The sequence below is a fragment of the Ascaphus truei genome, chromosome 20 (assembly GCF_040206685.1).
Source record: "Ascaphus truei isolate aAscTru1 chromosome 20, aAscTru1.hap1, whole genome shotgun sequence".
Taxonomy (NCBI): domain Eukaryota; kingdom Metazoa; phylum Chordata; class Amphibia; order Anura; family Ascaphidae; genus Ascaphus; species Ascaphus truei.
In genome coordinates this window covers 17,423,206-17,442,987 of record NC_134502.1, presented here as the reverse complement: position 1 = coordinate 17,442,987, position 19,782 = coordinate 17,423,206, and the positions used below count along the sequence as shown (strand labels likewise).

At 49.2% G+C, this 19,782-nt stretch overlaps 1 protein-coding gene across 5 annotated transcripts in view; it reads left to right on the top strand.

Annotated features, from left to right (window-relative positions):
• ADGRL1 (adhesion G protein-coupled receptor L1) overlaps positions 1 to 19,078 on the top strand; it is a 257,953-nt gene extending 238,875 nt beyond the window's left edge. For 2 of the 5 annotated variants that reach the window (XM_075577353.1, XM_075577351.1), the window contains 7 exons: positions 336 to 402; positions 629 to 720; positions 3,564 to 3,732; positions 3,920 to 4,127; positions 6,359 to 6,484; positions 17,818 to 17,835; positions 18,275 to 19,077. In XM_075577353.1, coding sequence (XP_075433468.1) covers positions 336 to 402; positions 629 to 720; positions 3,564 to 3,732; positions 3,920 to 4,127; positions 6,359 to 6,484; positions 17,818 to 17,835; positions 18,275 to 18,978 — 1,384 coding nt within the window. In that variant the 3' untranslated portion in view covers positions 18,979 to 19,077. Of the gene's footprint in view, positions 1 to 335; positions 403 to 628; positions 721 to 3,563; positions 3,733 to 3,919; positions 4,128 to 6,358; positions 6,495 to 17,817; positions 17,836 to 18,274 lie in introns of all 5 variants that reach the window. The other 3 variants (XM_075577354.1, XM_075577355.1, XM_075577356.1) reach the window with 3 other exon arrangements.
• The last annotated feature ends 704 nt before the right edge of the window (positions 19,079 to 19,782 follow it).

Sequence of the window (19,782 nt, the reverse complement as noted above, 5' to 3'; positions counted from 1 at the left end):
GGGGATAGATAAGGCGTGAGTGACACAGTAACACACACAGCTAGGGGATAGACGGGATGTTAGTGACACAGTGACAGACACAGCTAGGGGATAGACAAGGCATGAGTAACACAGTGACACAGTAACACACAGAGCTGTGGGACAGACAAGGCATGAGTGACAAATGACACAGTGACACACATACAGCTGTGGGACAGATGAAGTGTGAGTGACACAGTGATTAGGAATGTGTGACATGCTCTCTCTTTCTCCCTGGCTGCCCCTCTCTCTCTGTCTTTCTTATTGGCTGCCTCTCTCTCTCTGGCTGTCTCTTATTGGCTGTCTCTGTCTCACAGCTGCTGGCTACGAGTGGATAATTACTTTATCTGGAGTTTCATTGGACCTGTCTCTCTTGTCATCGTGGTGAGTAAAGGGCCACATCTCCTCTCCTATCCACCCCCATTCCCCCTCTCCTTCAAACTCACTTGTCTCCTCTCTATTATGCCACCTCCCTCTCTCTGTCCCTCCCTCCTCTCTCTGTCCCTTCCTCCCCTCTCTTTATCCCACTCTCTAACTCCCTCTTTCTCTCACTCATTCTTACACGGTCTCACTTTTTCACATTCTCTCTCCTCTCACCCGCTCTCTCTAGGTAAACCTCCTTATACTCCTGGTTACTCTCCATAAGATGCTCCGCTCCTCCTCGGTGCTAAAACCGGACTCCAGTCGCCTGGAGAACCTCAAGTGAGAACACTACCTGCTATTTTCCCCTTAATTACCCACACACTACCACCCCCCCCACCCCCAACCCTCCACCTCCCAACCCTCCACCTCCCGGGTACCCCAACACCATCCCTTAATTACCTTGTCATAAAACAACCTTTGACCAGCGGCTCTCAAGTAGGTAATTGGGCAAAAACAAGTCCTACCAAAACTCCACCAGCCGGGGCAGTACTTTGCTCCTCAGGTCGCAAGGGAATTCCTCTCTCTGCACCAAGACGGGTAGCATGCTGCTCTCACGGAGGACCAGGACTGATACCAGGGATGCCACTGCCACGGGGGACCAGGACTGATACCAGGGATGCCACTGCCACGGGGGACCAGGACTGATACCAGGGATGCCACTGCCACGGGAGACCAGGACTGATACCAGGGATGCCACTGTCACGGGAGACCAGGACTGATACCAGGAATGCCACTGCCACGGGAGACCAGGACTAATACCAGGGATCAAGATCGCCAGACAGAGTTTATCAAATTAATTTATTGGAAAAGCGTATCCACAACAACACAAATACACAGACAACACACACACGTAACTTGGGATACCCTGCACCCCTAGTTGCAGGGATCTTCTTGCAGAGATTTCTTCTGTGCTGCTTCCTGCACAGGGCCTACTTGTCAGGCCTGAGACCAGCACTGGAGCTCTGTATATGCAGCTGGCAATCACCACCAGCACTGGAGCTCTGTATATGCAGCTGGCAATCACCACCAGAACTGGAGCTTGAGCTAACTTGAGGTTCTCCCTGCCCACCTTTTTATACACGTAAAAACATAATATGGCAACACTCAGGGCCAGGTGCTGCCTACATGCCCAGGCCCTGATTGGTGGGTAGGATTGCAACATAACATTTGCAACATACACTGAGAACAGGGAAAGGTCACAGACCGATTTGCAACAATTCTCCTGCAATACAGTTAACCCCTGATTCCTGAGGTGCTGGAACCAAGCAAAAGACATAATACAGATATACATAACATATACAGTATAAACCACATAGCATAATACACTGTATTACTGACAGGTAGGGGTAATGGCGGGGCTTAACCTTTATTAGCAGCAGCCATATTAACCCCTAACATCACAGCCACCACTCGAAACGGCCAATGGAGACAGCCAAGGGGACTGCTCAGGCTGCTCCCTCCACAAGCTACAGCACCCGTTACCGGGAGTGCGCAGGCAAGAGCTGTGACTAACTGCAAAATGTACGGTGGTGTCTGGGGACACTATCAAGCTACAGAGGTCCCAGAAAGGACACCAAATATAGAACCCTAAAAAGACGGGGTAGAGTTATACAGAGCACGTGAGCTTGCAATCGGTGCAGTAGAGAGAGCTATTTAATACGTTTTAATATGAAAAGGTACGGTACCCTAAAAATAGCAATAGACAACACAGGAAGGTTACCCAAAGCCTAAAACTTACCGGGAGGCTGGCTGCAGTAAGCTTGGCTGACTCAGAGCCGAGGCTGAAGAGCTGTGGGGTCCCGGGAGAAGGTCCACGGAGCAGAGGGAGAATCCTTAGGCCGCGCTTATTGTCCTGGCTACGGCGACGTGATGGCGTGACGTCATCCGTCGCCGTTGTAGCAGCGATTTTAGCTTATAGCGTTAGAGACAGGAGATGGCGACCGGGGGGGCGTAGCGGGGGCGTGGCCGTGAGTGGTTCACCCTCGTTGGCTGAACCGCTCACGTGGCCGCTGACGTCACGCTGCGGTCGCTGAAAAATCAATTTTTATTGACTTCCAGTGATCGCGACTAAGCAGTCGCTCCATCGCGCCGTCGTGTCGCTCCTACTATAGGTGAACGCGACAGATTCAATACACTTGTTTTGACAGGACGTCGCCGGGACTATAAGCGCGGCCTTAGTGGCAAAGTCCCGGGTTTCAGCAAATCAAGTTATTAAGCTCCGAGGTTGAGGCTCGTGGTAGTGCTGAGCTTACCTCCCCCCCAAGCGAGTCTACAGAATGCAGGCCAAGTTCGGTTAGTTATACCAGGCCGTCTTCTGTGGAGCAAAGGGCTGGACTGTTAAACCAGAAGTTGCCAAACCCATGCTGGTGGCGTACGCAGGTTCCCACCCAAGGTTGAGTCAAACTAGCCCACCACATAGGGACTACGAACCGGCCAATCGGGTGAGCTCCGGTTTAAAGAGCAGCGAGAAAGGTTGAGCCCAGGTTTCCAGCCAGCCAGTCAAGTCGAGCTTCAGATTACAAATCGACCAATCGGCATCCACTAGTTTGAACATGTCCCCCCCAAACAGGGAGGAGCCAGGTGTGAAGCTGGAACTGGTGATCGAGGTGGGAAGGCCGTCCCAGTTCCCCAGCCTCCTTGCCGGCAGAGAGCACAAAACCAGGCAGGCCGCTCTAGCCCCCCCTGGTGGTAACACACAGTACAAGAGAAAGTACAAAGAAAAGTATAATGAACAGAAAGGCTGAGGCTGGCAGTGGGAGTCGCAGCAGTCTGGGCTGAGACATTTATAGGGAAGCCCTGTTTGCTCCCCCTATCTCAATAAACAATACAATACCCTATAATAACCCTCACTACCCCCTAACTACCCTTACACTACCCCCATTTAACCCCACACCAACACCTAAATACCCCATAGTACCCCCTAATTATCAATGTCGCCTATTACAACCCTTACACTGCTCCCCCTTCTTACCCTAACTACCCCTATCTCCATGCACCACCTCTACAAATTCCCATACTACCACACTCCCCCAGCAGCCTTTGCTCCATCTTTTATGCATTTTCTCGTCTCTCTCCTCCCTCCCCCACTTTCTCCTCCCTCCCCTTCTCTCTCTCTTCCTCAGGTCCTGGGCCCTCGGAGCTGTCACGCTCCTCTTCCTCCTCGGTCTCACGTGGGCCTTCGGCCTCCTATTCATTAACAAGGAGTCTCTGGTCCTGGCGTATCTCTTCACCACGTTCAACGCTCTGCAGGGTCTCTTCATCTTCATCTTCCACTGCGCTTTGCAGAAGAAGGTGAGCCTGCAGAGCATCGGCCCATTAACCCTTTCCCTACTAGACATCCCAACAGCCCGCCCTTCAGCCCGTTGCTCTTCCCCTCCCTCTCCATTATGGCATCACTCTGCCACCTCCTCGCCTCTCCCACTCTGCAGAGCGTCTCTCCCTCGCCCACCCTGTCCCTCTCTCCCCTCCACCCCCACAGGTGCACAAGGAGTACAGTAAGTGCCTGCGACACTCGTACTGCTGTGTGCGGGGCCCCGGAGCCGAACACGGGACCCTGAAATCCACCGTCAACAGCCGCTACTACACGCAGAGCCGGATCCGCCGGATGTGGAACGACACGGTCAGGAAGCAGACAGAGTCCTCCTTCATTGCGGGTGACCTCAACAGCACCCCTACCCTGAACAGAGGTGTGTACCCCCTTAATCACAGCACCCCCGACTCTGAACGGAGGTGTGTAACCCCAAATCACAGCACCCTGACTCTGAACAGAGGTGTGTACCCCAATAATCATTACCCCTACTCTGAACAGAGGAGTTTACCCCCAAATCACAGCACCCTGATTCTGAACAGAGGTGTGTACCCCAATAATCATCACCCCTACTCTGAACAGAGGTGCTTACCCCCAAATCACAGAACCCCCTGAATCTGAACAGAGGTGTTTACCCCAATAATCAGTACTCCCATCTAAACAGAGGTGTGTAGCCCCAAATCACAGAACCCCCTGAATATGAACAGAGGTGTGTCCCCCAATAATCAGCACCCCATATGAACAGAGGTGTGTACCCCCAAATCACAGAACCCCCTGAATCTGAACAGAGGTGTGTACCCCAACAATCAGCACCCCTACTTTGAACAGAGGTGTTTACCCTCAAGTCACAGCACCTCGACTCTGAACAGAGGTGTGTACCCCAAACCGTAGAACCCCCTGAATCTGTACAGATGTGTACCCCAATAATCAGCACCCCAACTATGAACAGAGATATGTACTCCCAAATTACAGCATCCCGTCTCTGAACAAAGGTGTGCACCACCAAATCACAGCACCCCAACTCTGAACAGTCGTGTACCCCAATAATCAGCACCCCTACTCTTAACAGAGGTGTGTACCACAATAATCTGTACCCAACTCTGAACAGGGATTTGTACCCCCAAATAACTTCACCCCGACTTTGAACAGAGGTGTGTACCCCCAAATCACAACACCCCCAACTCTGAACTGAGGTGTGTACCGCATAATCACAGAACTTGTCGACTCTGAACAGTGGTGTGTACCCCTATAATCAGCACACCTACTCTGAACAGAGTTGTTTACCCACAAATCACAGCACCCTGACACTGAACAGGGGTGTGTACCCCCAAAATCACAGAACCCCCTGAATCTGAACAGTGGTGTGTACCCCAATAATCAGCAACCCCATCTGAACAGAGGTGTGTACCCCAATAATCAGCACCCTGACTCTGAACAGAGGTGTGTACCCCCTTATCACAAAAACCCCTGAATCTGAACGAGGTGTGTGCCCCAATAATCAGCACCCACATCTAAACAGAGGTGTGTACTCCCAAATTACAGCACCCTAACTCTGAACAGAGGTGTGTACCCCAATAATTAGCACCCCAACTCTGAACAGAGGTGTGTACCCCAATAATCAGAACCCCTACTCTGAACAGAGTTGTGTACCCCAATAATCAGAACCCCGACTCTGAACAAGTTGTGTACCCCAAATCACAGCACCCTGACTGTACAGAGTTGTGTACCCCAATAATCAGCACCACTACTCTGAACAGAGGTGTCTTCCCCCAAATCACAGCACCCTAACGCTGAATAGAGATGTGTACCCCAAATCACAGCACCTTGACTCTGAATAGAGATATGCACCCCAAATCACAGCACCCTGACTCTGAATAGAGATATGCACCCCAAATCACAGCACCCTAACTCTGAATAGAGATGTGTACCCCAAATCACAGTACCCTAACTCTGAATAGAGATGTGTACCCCAAATCACAGCACCCTGACTCTGAATAGAGATGTGTACCACAATAAGCAGCATCTTGACTTTGAACAGAGTTGTGTACCCCAAATTCCAGCACCCTGACTCTGTACAGAGTTGTGTACCCCAAATCACTGCATCCCGACTCTGAACAGAGGTGTGTACCCCAAATCTCGGCACCCCAACTCTGAACAGAGGTGTGTACTCCAATAATCAGCACCCCGACTCTGAACAGAGGTGTGTACCCCAAATCACAGCACCCCTACTCTGAACAGAGATGTGTACCCCAAAATCCCTGCACCTCAACTCTGTACAGAGGTGTGTACCCCAATAATCAGCACCCCGACTCTGATAAGTGGTGTGTACCGCAAAATCACGGCACCCCGACTCTGAACAGAGTTGTGTATCCCAATAATCAGCACCCATCTCTGAACAGAGTTGTGTACCCCAAATCACAGCACCCGAGTGAACAGACGTATGTACTCCCAATATCACAGGATCCACCAACTCTGAACAGAAGTGTGTATCCCCAAGTCACAGCTCAATCACTCTGAATAGAGGTGTATACCCCCAGATATATATACCTTTATGTGTGTGTGTATAGTTTATACACACAGACTGATTCTCGCCTTTCTTCTCCCCCAAAGGAACTATGGGTAACCACCTCCTGACCAATCCCGTGCTGCAGAGCCGCGTGGGCACCAGCCCGTATAACACGCTGATCACAGAGTCTGTAGGGTTCAGTCCCTCCTCCCCCGGATACAACGCAACCGGTAACACAATGTGTGTGTGTAACCCTAAATGTATGTGTGTTTATGTGAGTAAACCTGTGTGTTTGTGTAACCCTGTGTGTGTTAACCTATGTGTGTAACCCAGTATGTGTGTGAGAGAGTAAACCTGTGTGTTTGTGTAACCCTGTGTGTGACCCTATGTGTGTATAGGTGTGTAACCCAGTGTGTGTGAGAGAGTAACCCTGTGTTTGTGTAACCCTGTGTGTGTAACCCTATGTGTGTATAGGTGTGTAACCAAGTGTGTGTGAGAGAGTAACCCTGTTTGTGTAACCCTGTGTGTGTAACCCTATGTGTGTGTAGGTGTGTAACCCAGTGTGTGCTGTGTGTGAGTAACCCTGTGTGTTTGTGTCACCCTGTGTGTGTAACCCTATGTGTGTATAGGTGTGTAACCAAGTGTGTGTGAGAGAGTAACCCTGTGTTTGTGTAACCCTGTGTGTGTAACCCTATGTGTGTATAGGTGTGTAACCCAGTGTGTGCTGTGTGTGAGTAACCCTGTGTGTTTGTGTCACCCTGTGTGTGTAACCCTATGTGTGTGTAGGTGGGTAGCCCAGTGTGTGTCAAAAAATCTATTTCTCACCTAAAATCAATAGCGGATCAATATGTTGATACTGTGCGTCATTAATCATGTCCTTAGATTTGTGCTCACGTTTTCTAAGTGTATGTACGGCATGCGTCATGTTCATACATATGAAATAATTGTGTCTATTGTCTTTTACGCCATGGAAAAGTTCCTGGACAATTGTGCCGCGTTTCTGGCGCATGCGCGCAATCTTTCTAATCAACATTTGCATATGTGCGCCGCTAACAGCCTCTGAACTCTGCCTCTAACTCCAGCCCTTGCACCCATTTTTTCTTAGTTAAAAAATAAAGTGAGTGCACATGTTGCACAACACATCAAAAATGGGTCTTATACATAGGCGCAACTGTGACTTTGTTACTCAACTGCTAATTTGCTTTTAGCGGCGCTTTATACATAGTGTACAGTATTTGTGTAATTGTGTGTGTGTGTGTGTGTGTGTGTGTGTGTATGTGTGTGTGTGTGTGTGTGTGTGTGTGTGTGTGAAACCCTATGACAGTATCCTGTCTGTGCGTGTGTAACCCTATATTTGTGTGTGTCGGTGTATGTGAATCCCTATGTGAGTATATGTGTGCATGTGTGAGAAACCCTATGTGAGTGTGTAACTGTGTGTGTGTGTGTGTGTAACCCTGTGTGTGTTACCTTATATGTGTGTTTGTGTGCGTGTGTGTGTGTAATGCTGTGTGTGAGAAACCCTATAGGTGTGTGTAGCTGTGTGTGAAAAACCCTATGTGAGTGTGTAATAGTGTTTGTGTATGTGTGAGTAATCCTGTATTTGTGTGTGTCGGTGTATGTGAATCTCTGTGTGTGTGTGAGAGAGAGAAACCATATGTACTGTATGTGTGTAACTCTGTGTGTGAGAAACCCTATGTGAGTGTGTAACATTGTGTGTGTGTGTGAGAACCCCTATGTGTGTGTGTGTGTGTGTGTGTGTGTCTCTATGTATGTGTGCAACCCTATGTATGTGAACAAAAGTATAATGCACTGCAAAATGTGATATAAACTGTATGATGTTGAAGTGTTTTAGAGATAAGAAATCTCCTGTAAAAAAATATATGTGAATCATCTTAAAAAAAACAAAATCACATATAAACCAAAATACTAAATCCACAATATAAAACTATTAGAGATCAACATCTATAAAGTCCATTAGATGAAAAAAAGTCTTGTGAGGATAAGATTGTAACCCGATGTATGTGTGTGACTTTGGCCTGGGGTAGGTACGGGTTAGACCTAAATAGAGTGGTCTGGGACATTTGGCCGCAAAAAAAATGGCCTCCATCGCGCCATCTTTAAATGTCTCGCACGGGCGATCGGCGCGGCCGACCTGGCTTGTCAGGTCGGGCACGCGGCAATATGTCGAGTGGCGAGCTGCCCAACAGCGACGTGCGCCAGGTGGCGGAACGCTAGCGGCATTTCGGTCATGGACAAACGTGCCATTCTGAAAAGGCCCAACCTGGGATGAGATACTATAGAATAGGGATGGGGAGAGGGAGGAGGAGGCTTGCGGCATCAAGGGGGAGTGAGAGTGAAGCTCCCCTACTTATTATGCGATTGGGAGTGGGGCCCACAGCTGCCCCCACAATCGCAGGCCCCTTTTTTGTAATTGTGTGCGTGGCTGGCAGTAGGTGGGGGGGGGAAGAGCCGCTTGGACGGATTGGCTGCGATTCGGGATTATGGGACTAGCGAAGAGTCAATCCTTCACACTCTGGAGAGGAGAGAAAAACCTGTGAGGTAAACCTCTGGAGATCCATGGCTGAGGGACAAGCGTTCTCTCCTGGCACGAGGGGCAAATGGAGTATTGGGGATCTATGTTTCGTAGTAGGAGGAACTGCCATCTGCCGAATTTCTTAATGATGTTCTGCCCACGACATCTACCTTTCATCTTACCTCATCATCTCCTCTCACTCCCGCCTCCAAGACTTCTCCTGTGCTGCCCCCTCTCTCTGGAATTCCCTACCACGCACCGTCAGGCTCTCCCCCAAGCTTTCAGATGTTGAATATCTCCCTGAAACTCACCTTTTCAAGGAAGCCTATCTGGCATACCTCTAATATCCATCTCCTGCCGCTCCACTCCCCCCAATCCTTATTGGGACCAGCTATGCAGCTGGACCAAACTCCATGCTATCTATATGCTATATTCCACACCCCCTAACGGGACGTGCTATGCGACTGGACCATCCTGATGTATACTTCGTCTCACAACGAGTTGCCACCTTACCTTTTGTTATAGCATTGCCCTTATTCCCTCTAGATTGTTAACTCTCAGGAGCAGGGTGTAAGGCGCCGTGATCACCTGCGCGCTCCTCACTTACCCCAACCCGCGGCCGGGTGTTCCGCTTCTCCTGCCTCCTGCAGCACATCTCGCCTGCCGGCGAATACCAGCATCCCATCTAGGGGCGCACACGGACCACACTCTGCACTAAATGCCGTCCCCGCTGGCCCCGCCTCCAGGCTGCGCTCGCACGGTGACGCCACCGTCACGCAACGCACAGCCGCTATGCGCGGCACTCGCACATGCGCAGAACCTTCCTTGCTCCTCTGCCTTTACTACACCTGTTGCTGATTCCTCTGCCTGAGTATTCACCTGTGCTGTTTCCAGCAGCCAACCACAGTCCAGCTTACTCAGGAGTATGCATCCTCCGCATTGGACAATCTCCCTTTATATGCTCAGCTGCCAGACTGGCAATTTGGCTGCCCATAAACCTTCCTGCTAGCGAAGTGTTCACTGCCTCCACAGTCTCGTCCTGCTCCTTGTTCCTTGTTCCTGACCTTGGCTACTCTTCCCGATTCCGCTCTTCTGTTCTCCTGACCTCGGCTATGTACGACCATCCGCACCTCTCCAATACTGACCTCGGCAAAGTACCGCAACGATCCGCCTCTCTCCAAACCAGGCCACGGCTAAGTACCCCTACGATCCGCTACTCTCCAACACCGACTTCGGCAAGTATTACTGACCATCCAAACCTCTCCTACCCCGATCCGGCTAACTCGACCAATCTACACTCCAGACGCGCCCACGCGGCTGTGGGTTGGTGTTATATCAAATCCCCACCTCGGCCTCGCGGTCACGCCTTGTTTGTGGTGGGCACTCCGTTACACAGGGCCCTCATTATCTCTTGTATCTGTTTGCAGTTGTTTGTCCTTATTTACATAGTTACATAGTTACATAGTTATATAGTAGATGAGGTTGAAAAAAGACGTACGTCCATCAAGTTCAACCGATGCTAAATTTAGACGACAGTATATTTTATTTATTTATAAAATATTTTACCAGGAAGTAATACATTGAGAGTTACCTCTCGTTTTCAAGTATGTCCTGGGCACAGAGTTAAGACAAATAATACAAGGTTACAAATACAGTTGTATAAATGAACTGGGTATACATTATATACAGGACATTGCATGCACAGTTAAAGAAAATATATGTTATGGGCGTATGAAACAGTTACAGACCAGATTAAAATGTGAGACAGCCTTAGATTTGAAAGAACTTAAACTGGTGGTGGATGTGAGAGTCTCTGGTAGGTTGTTCCAGTTTTGGGGAGCACGGTAAGAGAAGGAGAAGCGGCCGGATACTTTGTTGAGCCTTGGGACCATGAACAGTCTTTTGGAGCCTGATCGCAGGTGATAAGTGCTGCATGTGGTAGGGGTGAGGAGCTTGTTCAGGTAGCTGGGTAGCTTGCCCATAAAGTATTTAAAGGCAAGACAGGAAAGGTGAACTTTGCGCCTAGAATCTAGTGATGACCAATCTAGTTCTTTGAGCATTTCGCAGTGATGTGTATTGATATTGATCCAGAAAAAAACAAGAACAGAAACAGCAAGATGTAAGTCGCACAATAGCCTAAATTGCTAAAAATTGAATGGGTGGAGGGAGGGGATTTAGGATGGAAGGAAGTAATACAAAATCACTCACACGGCCATGTGTGAGTGTATACACATCACACCATAGGTGGCTTTAGCATAGGCTTGCTTCATGGATCACTGGTCCTGACGGAGATCTCAGGAGAGAAGGAGGGGAGAACAGCAATAGGTGTATGTCACTGTTAAGTGACAATAAATGGAGGGGTGGATAAAATAGATATAAAAACCACTCACATGGCCATATGTGAGTGTAGACACTCAGAGATAATCCCAGCCTTATAAGCGGAGCCCAATCCTCCTTGGTAAATCACAGGCAAGGTAAGCCAGGTAAAAAACAGAACTTTAATGAATAAAAAGGTAAAATGTCCGATTGGAAATGTCCCAGAACTCACGGCAGCTCTCCTGTATGGCGCGATCGGCGTTGTACCCTGACTTCCGCGTCCGAAAAGTCTGGCGGCGAACGGCAATCCAGGTGAAACTGCGTTGGTGTGTGATGTCCAAAAATCCTCCTCAGAACAACGCGTTTCGCTCGTAAGCTTTGTCAGGTTCTGGAGCTGGAGAATTGGCAATGAGATTACTCCCTGGATCAACATTCTTCCCATGTTTACTTATTTGGTATATCCCTGTATACCTTTCCTTTCTAATTTGGAAGATATTTATTGTATCTGCCATCACAGTCCCATGGGTAATGAATTCCACATTGTAACTGCCCTTACTGTAAAGAACCCTTTCCTTTGTTGCTGGTGAAATCTCCTTTCCTCCAACCTTAAGGTATGGCCGAGTCCTTTGTACTGCCCGTGGGATGAATAGTTCTTTTGAAACCTCCTTGTATTGTCCCCGAATATATTTGTATATAGTTATCCCCTCTTAGATGCCTCTTTTCTAATGTAAATAAATCTAATTTAGCTAGCCTCTCCACATAAGATAGATTGTCCATTCCCTTTATTAATCTGTTGGCTCTTCTCTGCACTTTCTCTAGTTCCATAATGTCTTTTCTAAGGAGTGGTGCCCAAAATTGTACTCCTGGTTGTAGGGGGAGATCTTACAGGATGTGAGCTAATAGGGTGAGATCTTATAGGGTGTGAAATTATAGGGTGAGATATTATAGGGGATGAACTTATAGGGAGTGAGGCTGTCCAAGTCTTAAGAAACCGTAGACCTCTGAATGAATTGCTGCATTAATGAGAGCTAAGTGGTTGAGAAGTTGACAGAACAATGGACCTTCCATTGGAAGGTGCAGATGTAAAATAGGCGGAGCGAATGTTCGGTATTCTTTAAGTAGAAGCTTGGTGGAGGGGTTGGGTAAGAGTGAAGGTCGGTCTCGGTAAGTGATTGCGAAATGGATACCAGATACTGTAGGTAAAGCTTGATGGTCCTGGGTATTAATCTGAGGGCTGAAAAGCAATAGGTGGAGAAGGCCAAAATGAATTCTGTGGATAATGGATGGGGAACTGATTCAGCAAAAGTTAAGACGTTGTTGAATTTGACCCAGGCGGTGGAGTAGGATTTTCTGGTGCTGGTAGCGGTGGTATTGCAGATGAATTGGTGTGCATGGAAGGGTAATGCGTTTAAGGGAAGGTTAGTCCGCTGAAAGCTGGAGGTCGAGCGGGTCCGCTGTGGAACGATGGAAAAATAATTCCTGGAATTGAAAGCACGAAACAGCGTCAATTGCGAGATTGGTGTTGCCGGGGATGAATTTACAATTGATGTAGAATTTATGATATAGTGATAGCCACGTCATTCTCCTCATGAACAGCATGGTTGATGGGGAGGTACAGCAGATCTTGCATTGTCGGAAGTGGATTTGTTGTGTGTATAAAACTGTATGTTCCCACGTAGAAGCAGTGGCAACCATGGGGTAGATTCCAAGCAGGGCGGAGGTTTTATGGAAGTCGTGAAGAGAAAATAATTCTGGTGGTCAATTGGCAAAAATCCTGTCATTTTGGAAGATGGTGGGGTAGCCATATGAGAGGGTACGGTCTGCGAAGGCTTACAGAGGGGAAGGTGTATGCTCCTAGGGAAATAACGTGTGACCATTCCAGTGTTTTAAGGAAGGAAGCCCACATGGATTAGTCAGACTTGGCTGAGGTATGTATGGGAATAAATTGGCATGAGTCGGAGGTGGAAGAAAGGGAGGTATGAAATAAAGGAGCACCCTTCAGGAATTATCCGCATGGCGTAATTGAGTTGGCCTAAGAGTGACTGGAGCTCTTGCCTTAACAACACATTTCTTACCGAATTACTCCACCAGATTTCGGATGCAATGAAGTTTTACCAGGGGTAGACTTGCTTCCATGGCCACAGAGTCTAGGATAATCCCCAATAATGTGATGGAAGTACCTTGGCCAGTGGTCTACGTAAAGTGGCCTGGAAAGGCCATGGTATAGTTTGGATAGTTTGTAACAATACACAGGAAACGAACGTGTGACTCGAGTGGATAAAGTGCAATCGGACAAATACAAAAACTCTATGATGAACGGGAGAACGGCCGGGGAGGAGCTGCGCTGTAGCAGCGGCAGACACCAGATGTCACAAGAAGACTTCCAGGTCGGACCGCTTGGACGCGTTCCTACCCGGCCATCCTCCTGTGCTGCCACTGCTCTTTTCCTGCTGCTGTCGCCCGCCCGCCGCCCGCTGTCTAACGCCTTTGCTGCCCTACTCCGCTGACACGGTGGTCCTTGGTCCTCTTCTCCCACCGTCTTCCTCCGGTGCCGCTCCGCTCCTGGGGTCTTCAGTCCTCCTCTTCTGCCGCCACCTCGCCAGCTGCTAAAATCAACTCGCCCGCGGGCGAGCGCATTTGTCGAGCCCTGAATATTATATTGCGTGTTAAACAATTGTTAGTGTTACATGATTATATTGAGAGGGAGAAGAAAAGATTGGTACATAACACCCGTATTACCCCTGGATTCATAGGCTGCTCTTGATAACAGACAGACCAGTCTGTGAATGAGAACAAAGGAAAAAGCACAAAAAAAGCTCCCAGAATACAATATTTAGAATGCAAACAATTTACTGATGACAAATATATTGAAACAAATTAAAAAAAAACAAGTTAAAAGCACAGTATAAAAAGCACAGGACAGAACAGTATACAGTGGCGGCCGCCTTTATCCTAATGTGGCCGATTCGGCGCAACTTTGATAACCGCGGGCAGATGCGTTTTTTGTTTTTTTTTCGGGATTTTTTATTTTTTCCCCCGGAACATATTGCGGTATTTTCGCGGTCGTTTAGGGGTCTATGCACTAAGCAGGGGAATCAGGGAAAAAAAATGAGGCCTTTTTCCTGCCTGGGATTGATGCCGGAGGTCTCCAGAGCTGATACCCATTAATAGCAGCACCGGAGCCCCCCGGCATCCATCCGAGGCAGGAAAAATGCATTTAAAGCCCACTTCATTACCTTAGCGGCTAACCGCTAAGGCAATGAAGGGGTTAACCAGCCGTGCCAGGTTTATTGTGTGTAGCGGGGGTGGGTGAAGGGGGTATGTGGCCCTTGGTGGCTGTTTAGGGCTTGCGGGGGGGTTGCGGGTGGACTTAACCCCTTCATTGCCTTAGCGGTTAATACCGCTACCACCGTTGGGGCTAATACCCCCTTCACCCACCCCCGCTAACCACAATAAAAAAAATACACACACAACAGCCCCACACTAAATAAATATATATATATATATAAAAATAAATACATGTATATATATACTGTATATATATATATATATATATATATATATATATATATATATGCAAATACAACTGTATGCTATATATATATATATATATATATATATATATATATACATGTATTACAGCAACAACCCCTATACCCCCCTAACATACACATACAGTATAGTAATGGGCACAATTACTATTATCCACAAATGGACTGATTTTTTCTAAGTGCCTTTCCGCCGCTAACCGCGTGACCCCCGTAATATTGAATATACTGTATGCGGTATGAACGCGGTATGAACGCGGTATGAACGCGGTATGAATGCGGTATGAACGCGGTATGAACGCGGCATGAACGGGGTGAAGTGCGGTAAAGTGCGTGGCATTCTGAGAATAATCCCGGAAAAATGCGGTGATGTTGGAGAATAAAAGGGGCCGTGGCTGTATCTGCTTGTAGCCATATACCTAGCAACAGGTGTATTAGGTGGGATTCAGACAGGGTCCACCAGAATCAGAACCTGGAACAGATCATACCAAACACAGGACCTCTGATATTACCACTTTTTTAGTGGAATAGATGTTGAAATAAGAAAATACAAAAATACCCAATGCTACATCCAAAGGGACGGAAAATATATAGTAAAATGCTAAAATGTTGGTATTCTCATGAGTAAGGGTCATTTAGTTAAACCCTTTGGCCAAAGCGTTATAAGCCTGCAGCCACGTCACGGCATGACCAGTATGCAGGTCCTAGCACTACCTGTGAAACTTCTCATGTACCTCTGCAGTGGAGGGAGAATGACTGCAGTGGGTCTGTCCTACACAGGAACGTGACAAAACCTGCAACTTAAAAAGTGGGGTGGGATGAGCTTAAATCCTGGAAGAAGGGGCCAATAACCTCCAAACAACTGATACCCGTTGAAAATTAATAAGCACACAATTCCAGCAAGATCTAACACCAGAACCCTCCACATCATATATATATGTGTCAACAGGAGTGCTACTGAGCGTGACCAAACGTATACAACAAAAGACAAAGATACCAAGTGCTACAGCCAATGTGACAGAAAATAGAGGTGTTGAAATAATGTCAAGCATGCCTATTTGTCCAGGACAGGTGATATATGTGTATATATAGCGGGGGGGTGATCAAACCACACAGCCTGAATGAAGATCACTCAGATCTATAGGCAAGAGATGAGTTTCTATCTCCTTGCTACTCCTGTAAATATTGTACAGCACTGTAGAAAAGTCCCCGTAGACGCCCTTGCACGGAATCAGGAACTGCAGTTGTTTGACGCCAAATTCACAACTGGTTTATTGGTATAGAATCCCTCGTAGTGGATGCCGGTAAGATCGTTTGCGAGCGTATTCCGCCGGGTCTCCAGACGGAGAAGATGTGAGTCCCGTCTCTCACCAGCTCGGTTCTCCTACACTGACTGGCGAACAAGCTTTTTCGGGCAAGGGGTAAGGTTAGGAAGTTAGGGGAATGGGTTAAGGTTAGGCTTTTTAGGGTAACGGGTACACTTCGGGGGTTAGGGTTAGAGTAGGTTATATGGTAAGGGGTTAAGGATAGGGGTGTTATGGTAAGGGGTTACAGTTAAATAAATGTGGCCGGTTGTGCTGGGAGGCGGTGCGGAAGACTTTGCCGGGGTTCCAACGGGGCAGGATCCAATGGGACTTAGTGTGGGGGATGTGCCGCCCGGTGGAGGACGGTTGGTGGAGGCGGAGAAGAGGAAGCGGCTCAGGTCAGGGGGGGGGGGGGGGTTCCTAGGGGCTGTGGAGGATGGCTGACGAATGGAGAGGGGAAGTGATAGGTGACTGGGGAGGGATGGAGTGTGGGAAGGACAAATGGCCAGGGGGAGAGAAGAAGAGGCTACTGAGGAAGGGTTGAGATGGGGAGAGGAGAGGAGAGGGAGGCTTGTAGCCGAGGCTTGGATACTATCTATGCGATTAGAAGAGGGGCCTAAAGCTACCCCAACGCTCGCAGGCATGTGTAACCGTATTTGTATGTGTGTAGCCATATGTGTATGTGTACCTGTGTGTAAAACCCGGTGTGTGCTTTTATGTGTTTAATCCTATATGTGTGAGCGCAACCCTATGTGTGTGCAGTGGATGTGTATCTATGTATGTGACGTGTGCATTTGTGTGTCACCTTGTGTGTATTATTGCTGCTTACACCACGGTCCATCTGTATGTGGAATTACAGCAGAGTCCAAACAAACTACTTGATGTATGTGGAATTAGTCGTTAACGTCATCTCTCTCTTTCTTTTTATTCCCTTTTTCCTTCCCCCTTTCCATTCCTCTCCCTCTGTTTATCTTTCTCTCTCCACTTCGTCTTTTCTCTTTTCTCTTTTCTCTCTCTCTCTCTCTCTCTCTCTCTCTCTCTCTCTCTCTCTCTCTCTCTCCTCCTCATTCTCTCCCTCTCACACCCCACTTTTTATCCTCCTCACTGTTCCCTCTCTCCTCTTTTACTCTTCCCTTTTCCCTCTTCCCACTCTCCCCGTCTCACTATATTCCCTCTTACTCTCCTCCCCCTCACTCTACCCTCCCCCCTCATTCTTTCACTCTCTCCCCTCCTCACTCTCTTCCCTCTCTTCCCTCTCTCCTCTCCCTGTCACACTATCCCCATTTACTCTCTTCCCTGTTGTCTCCCCCCCCTTACTCTCCCATCTTACTCTTTCCCCTCTCCATCTTACTCTTTCCCCTCTCCCATCTTACTCTTTCCCCTCTCCCATCTTACTCTTTCCCCGCTCCCATCTTACTCTTTCCCCGCTCCCATCTTACTCTTTCCCCTCGCCCATCGTACTCTTTCCCCTCTCCCATCTTACTCTTTCCCCTCTCCCATCTTACTCTCCCCCTCTCCTCACTCTTTCGCTCTCCTCCCCTCATTCTCTTCCTTCCCTCCCCTCACTTTCTCCCTCTTCCCCCTCATCACTATTTTCCCTCTTTCCCTCTGTACCCATTTACTCCCTCCCTTCCCACTCTCGTCCCTGTCTTCACCCCCTTACTCTCTTCACTCACCCATCTTACTCTTTCCCCTCCCCCCGCCTCACTCTTCCGCCTCTCCATCCCAATCTCCCCCCTCATTGTCTCCCTCTCTCTCAATCTTCCCCTTATCCTCTCTTCTCCCTCTATATTGTTTTACTCTCCCATTAAATTCCCCCCCCCCCCCTTCACCCCCGGCCTTCTCACTGCTGCTGACCTCAGGAAGTTTCAGAGATCATAGTAAGTACTGTATGTTTGCCAACCGTATGATGACTTGATTTCTACTAAGACTGACTGACACCTCTAGAACTCTGCAGGGGATACAGAGTCCAGGACCCATAGGGCTGGATATGGTGATACAGAGCATTGCACGTCTAGGACCAAACAAGGTTACACAGCCCGACACCTTTAGGACAAGATAGTGATACAGAGCCTGGCATCTCTTGGGCTGGACAGGGGTCTACAGAGCCTAGCACCTTTAGGCTTGGACAGGGATAGAGTTTGCCACCTCTAGGACTGAACAGATATACAGTGCCCAGCATCCCTAGGGTTTTAAAGGGGATACAGAGCCTGGCACCTCTAGGACTGAATTGGAGGGATACAGAGCACAAGACCCCCAGAACGGACCCCACTCACATTCTCTCTTTCTTCCCCCTCCCCACCCACCCCAACCCCGCAGAGCACACCATAAGCCGGGACCCATGCAGCAAGGACCCACTCCCTCCACTCCCCCTCAACGGCAACTTCAACAACAGCTACTCCCTCCGGGCCGGGGACTTCCCCCCCGACCCTTCCAAGCTGGCCGAAGGGAGCGGAGGAGGACGCCGTAACCTGAGCGACGCGGCGGCCTTCGAGAAGATGATCATCTCGGAGCTGGTGCACAGCAACCTGCGGGGCAAGTCTCACGGTGGAGCCACGGAAATGGGGGGGGAGGAGGAGGTTGGAGTGGGGGCGGTGTCAGAGAGCGGGGACGGCCCCACGCTGGAGATGGAGCGCATGTACAAGGCGCTGGAGGAGCCTCTTCTCCTGCAGAGGGCACAGTCCATCTTGTACCAAAGCGACCTGGAGGAGTCAGAGGCCGAGGCTGCCCCCCGTGACTCGCCCAACCGCGACTCCCTCTATACGAGCATGACCAACCTCAGAGACTCCCCATACCCGGACAGCAGCCCCGAGACGGGCCTGCCTGCAGCTGGGGAGATGCTGCCCTGCCACCAGGGGGCACCACCGCCCACGGGAGCTGACGCCATGTACTTCCCCGGCAGGCTGGGGTCGGTACCCAGGGGGCAGCTGCAGGCTTTCTACCAGATGCCCCAGGGATTTCTGGGCCTGGAGGGGGTGGTGCCCGAGGGCGACGGGCAGATGCAGCTCATCACCAGCCTCTGAACTTATTCGCCCATCCCCGACACCAACTCTCTCTCCCCCCCAAAAGAAAAACTGCCTTCCTCTCTGTCGTAGAAGGAAGAAGGGTGGGAGGGATGCTGGGAAGGGGCAAGTATTTAGGGGGTTATTTTGTTGGGGCCAGAGGGGGGGGGGGGTGACAAGATGCCATCTTGGGTTATGAACCTCTTTTTTGGATGGGGGAGTAGGACTCCTCAGACCTCCTTTTTTATTACCCCTGTGGGTTTGGGAGGGGGGAGTAAGCTAGAGGGGGCTGAATGGTGGCTACGGGTGCCAAAAACATGCCACTTTTGGACGTAATTATCCGCTCCAAGAATATCGGGAAGAGTTACCGATTTAACCTCGGGTTTGGTGCTGAAATTTACAGTATTGTTGTCCGGCCAATGAGTGCAAGATGTTGAGACAAAAATGGGGCAGAGGGGGAAGGGCAGCTAATGGGAATGTACGATACAAAGAGGCAAGTGGTGCCAAACATCCAATGGAACTGCAGGATAGTGAGAAGCAGCGATGGGTCTGCTCGTGATGGGAAGATAGACACCTTTATAAAAGATTATATTTGCCCCCGCCCCCCCTCCACGGAAAAAAAAAATCCCATCATAAAGAAAAACAAAATGGCAACCAAAACGGTGCCACCAAATGGGACAGCTGCCTTTTTGGCTTCTCAACAGCAACGGGAAGCTTCCCATGAGTCGCAGTGCAAAGCTGAACTTGCTAACCTCTGAGGTTATGTGATATGAAGACCCCTCTCCCTTCCCCACCCAGCTCCAACGGCCCCTAATCCCTCTATGC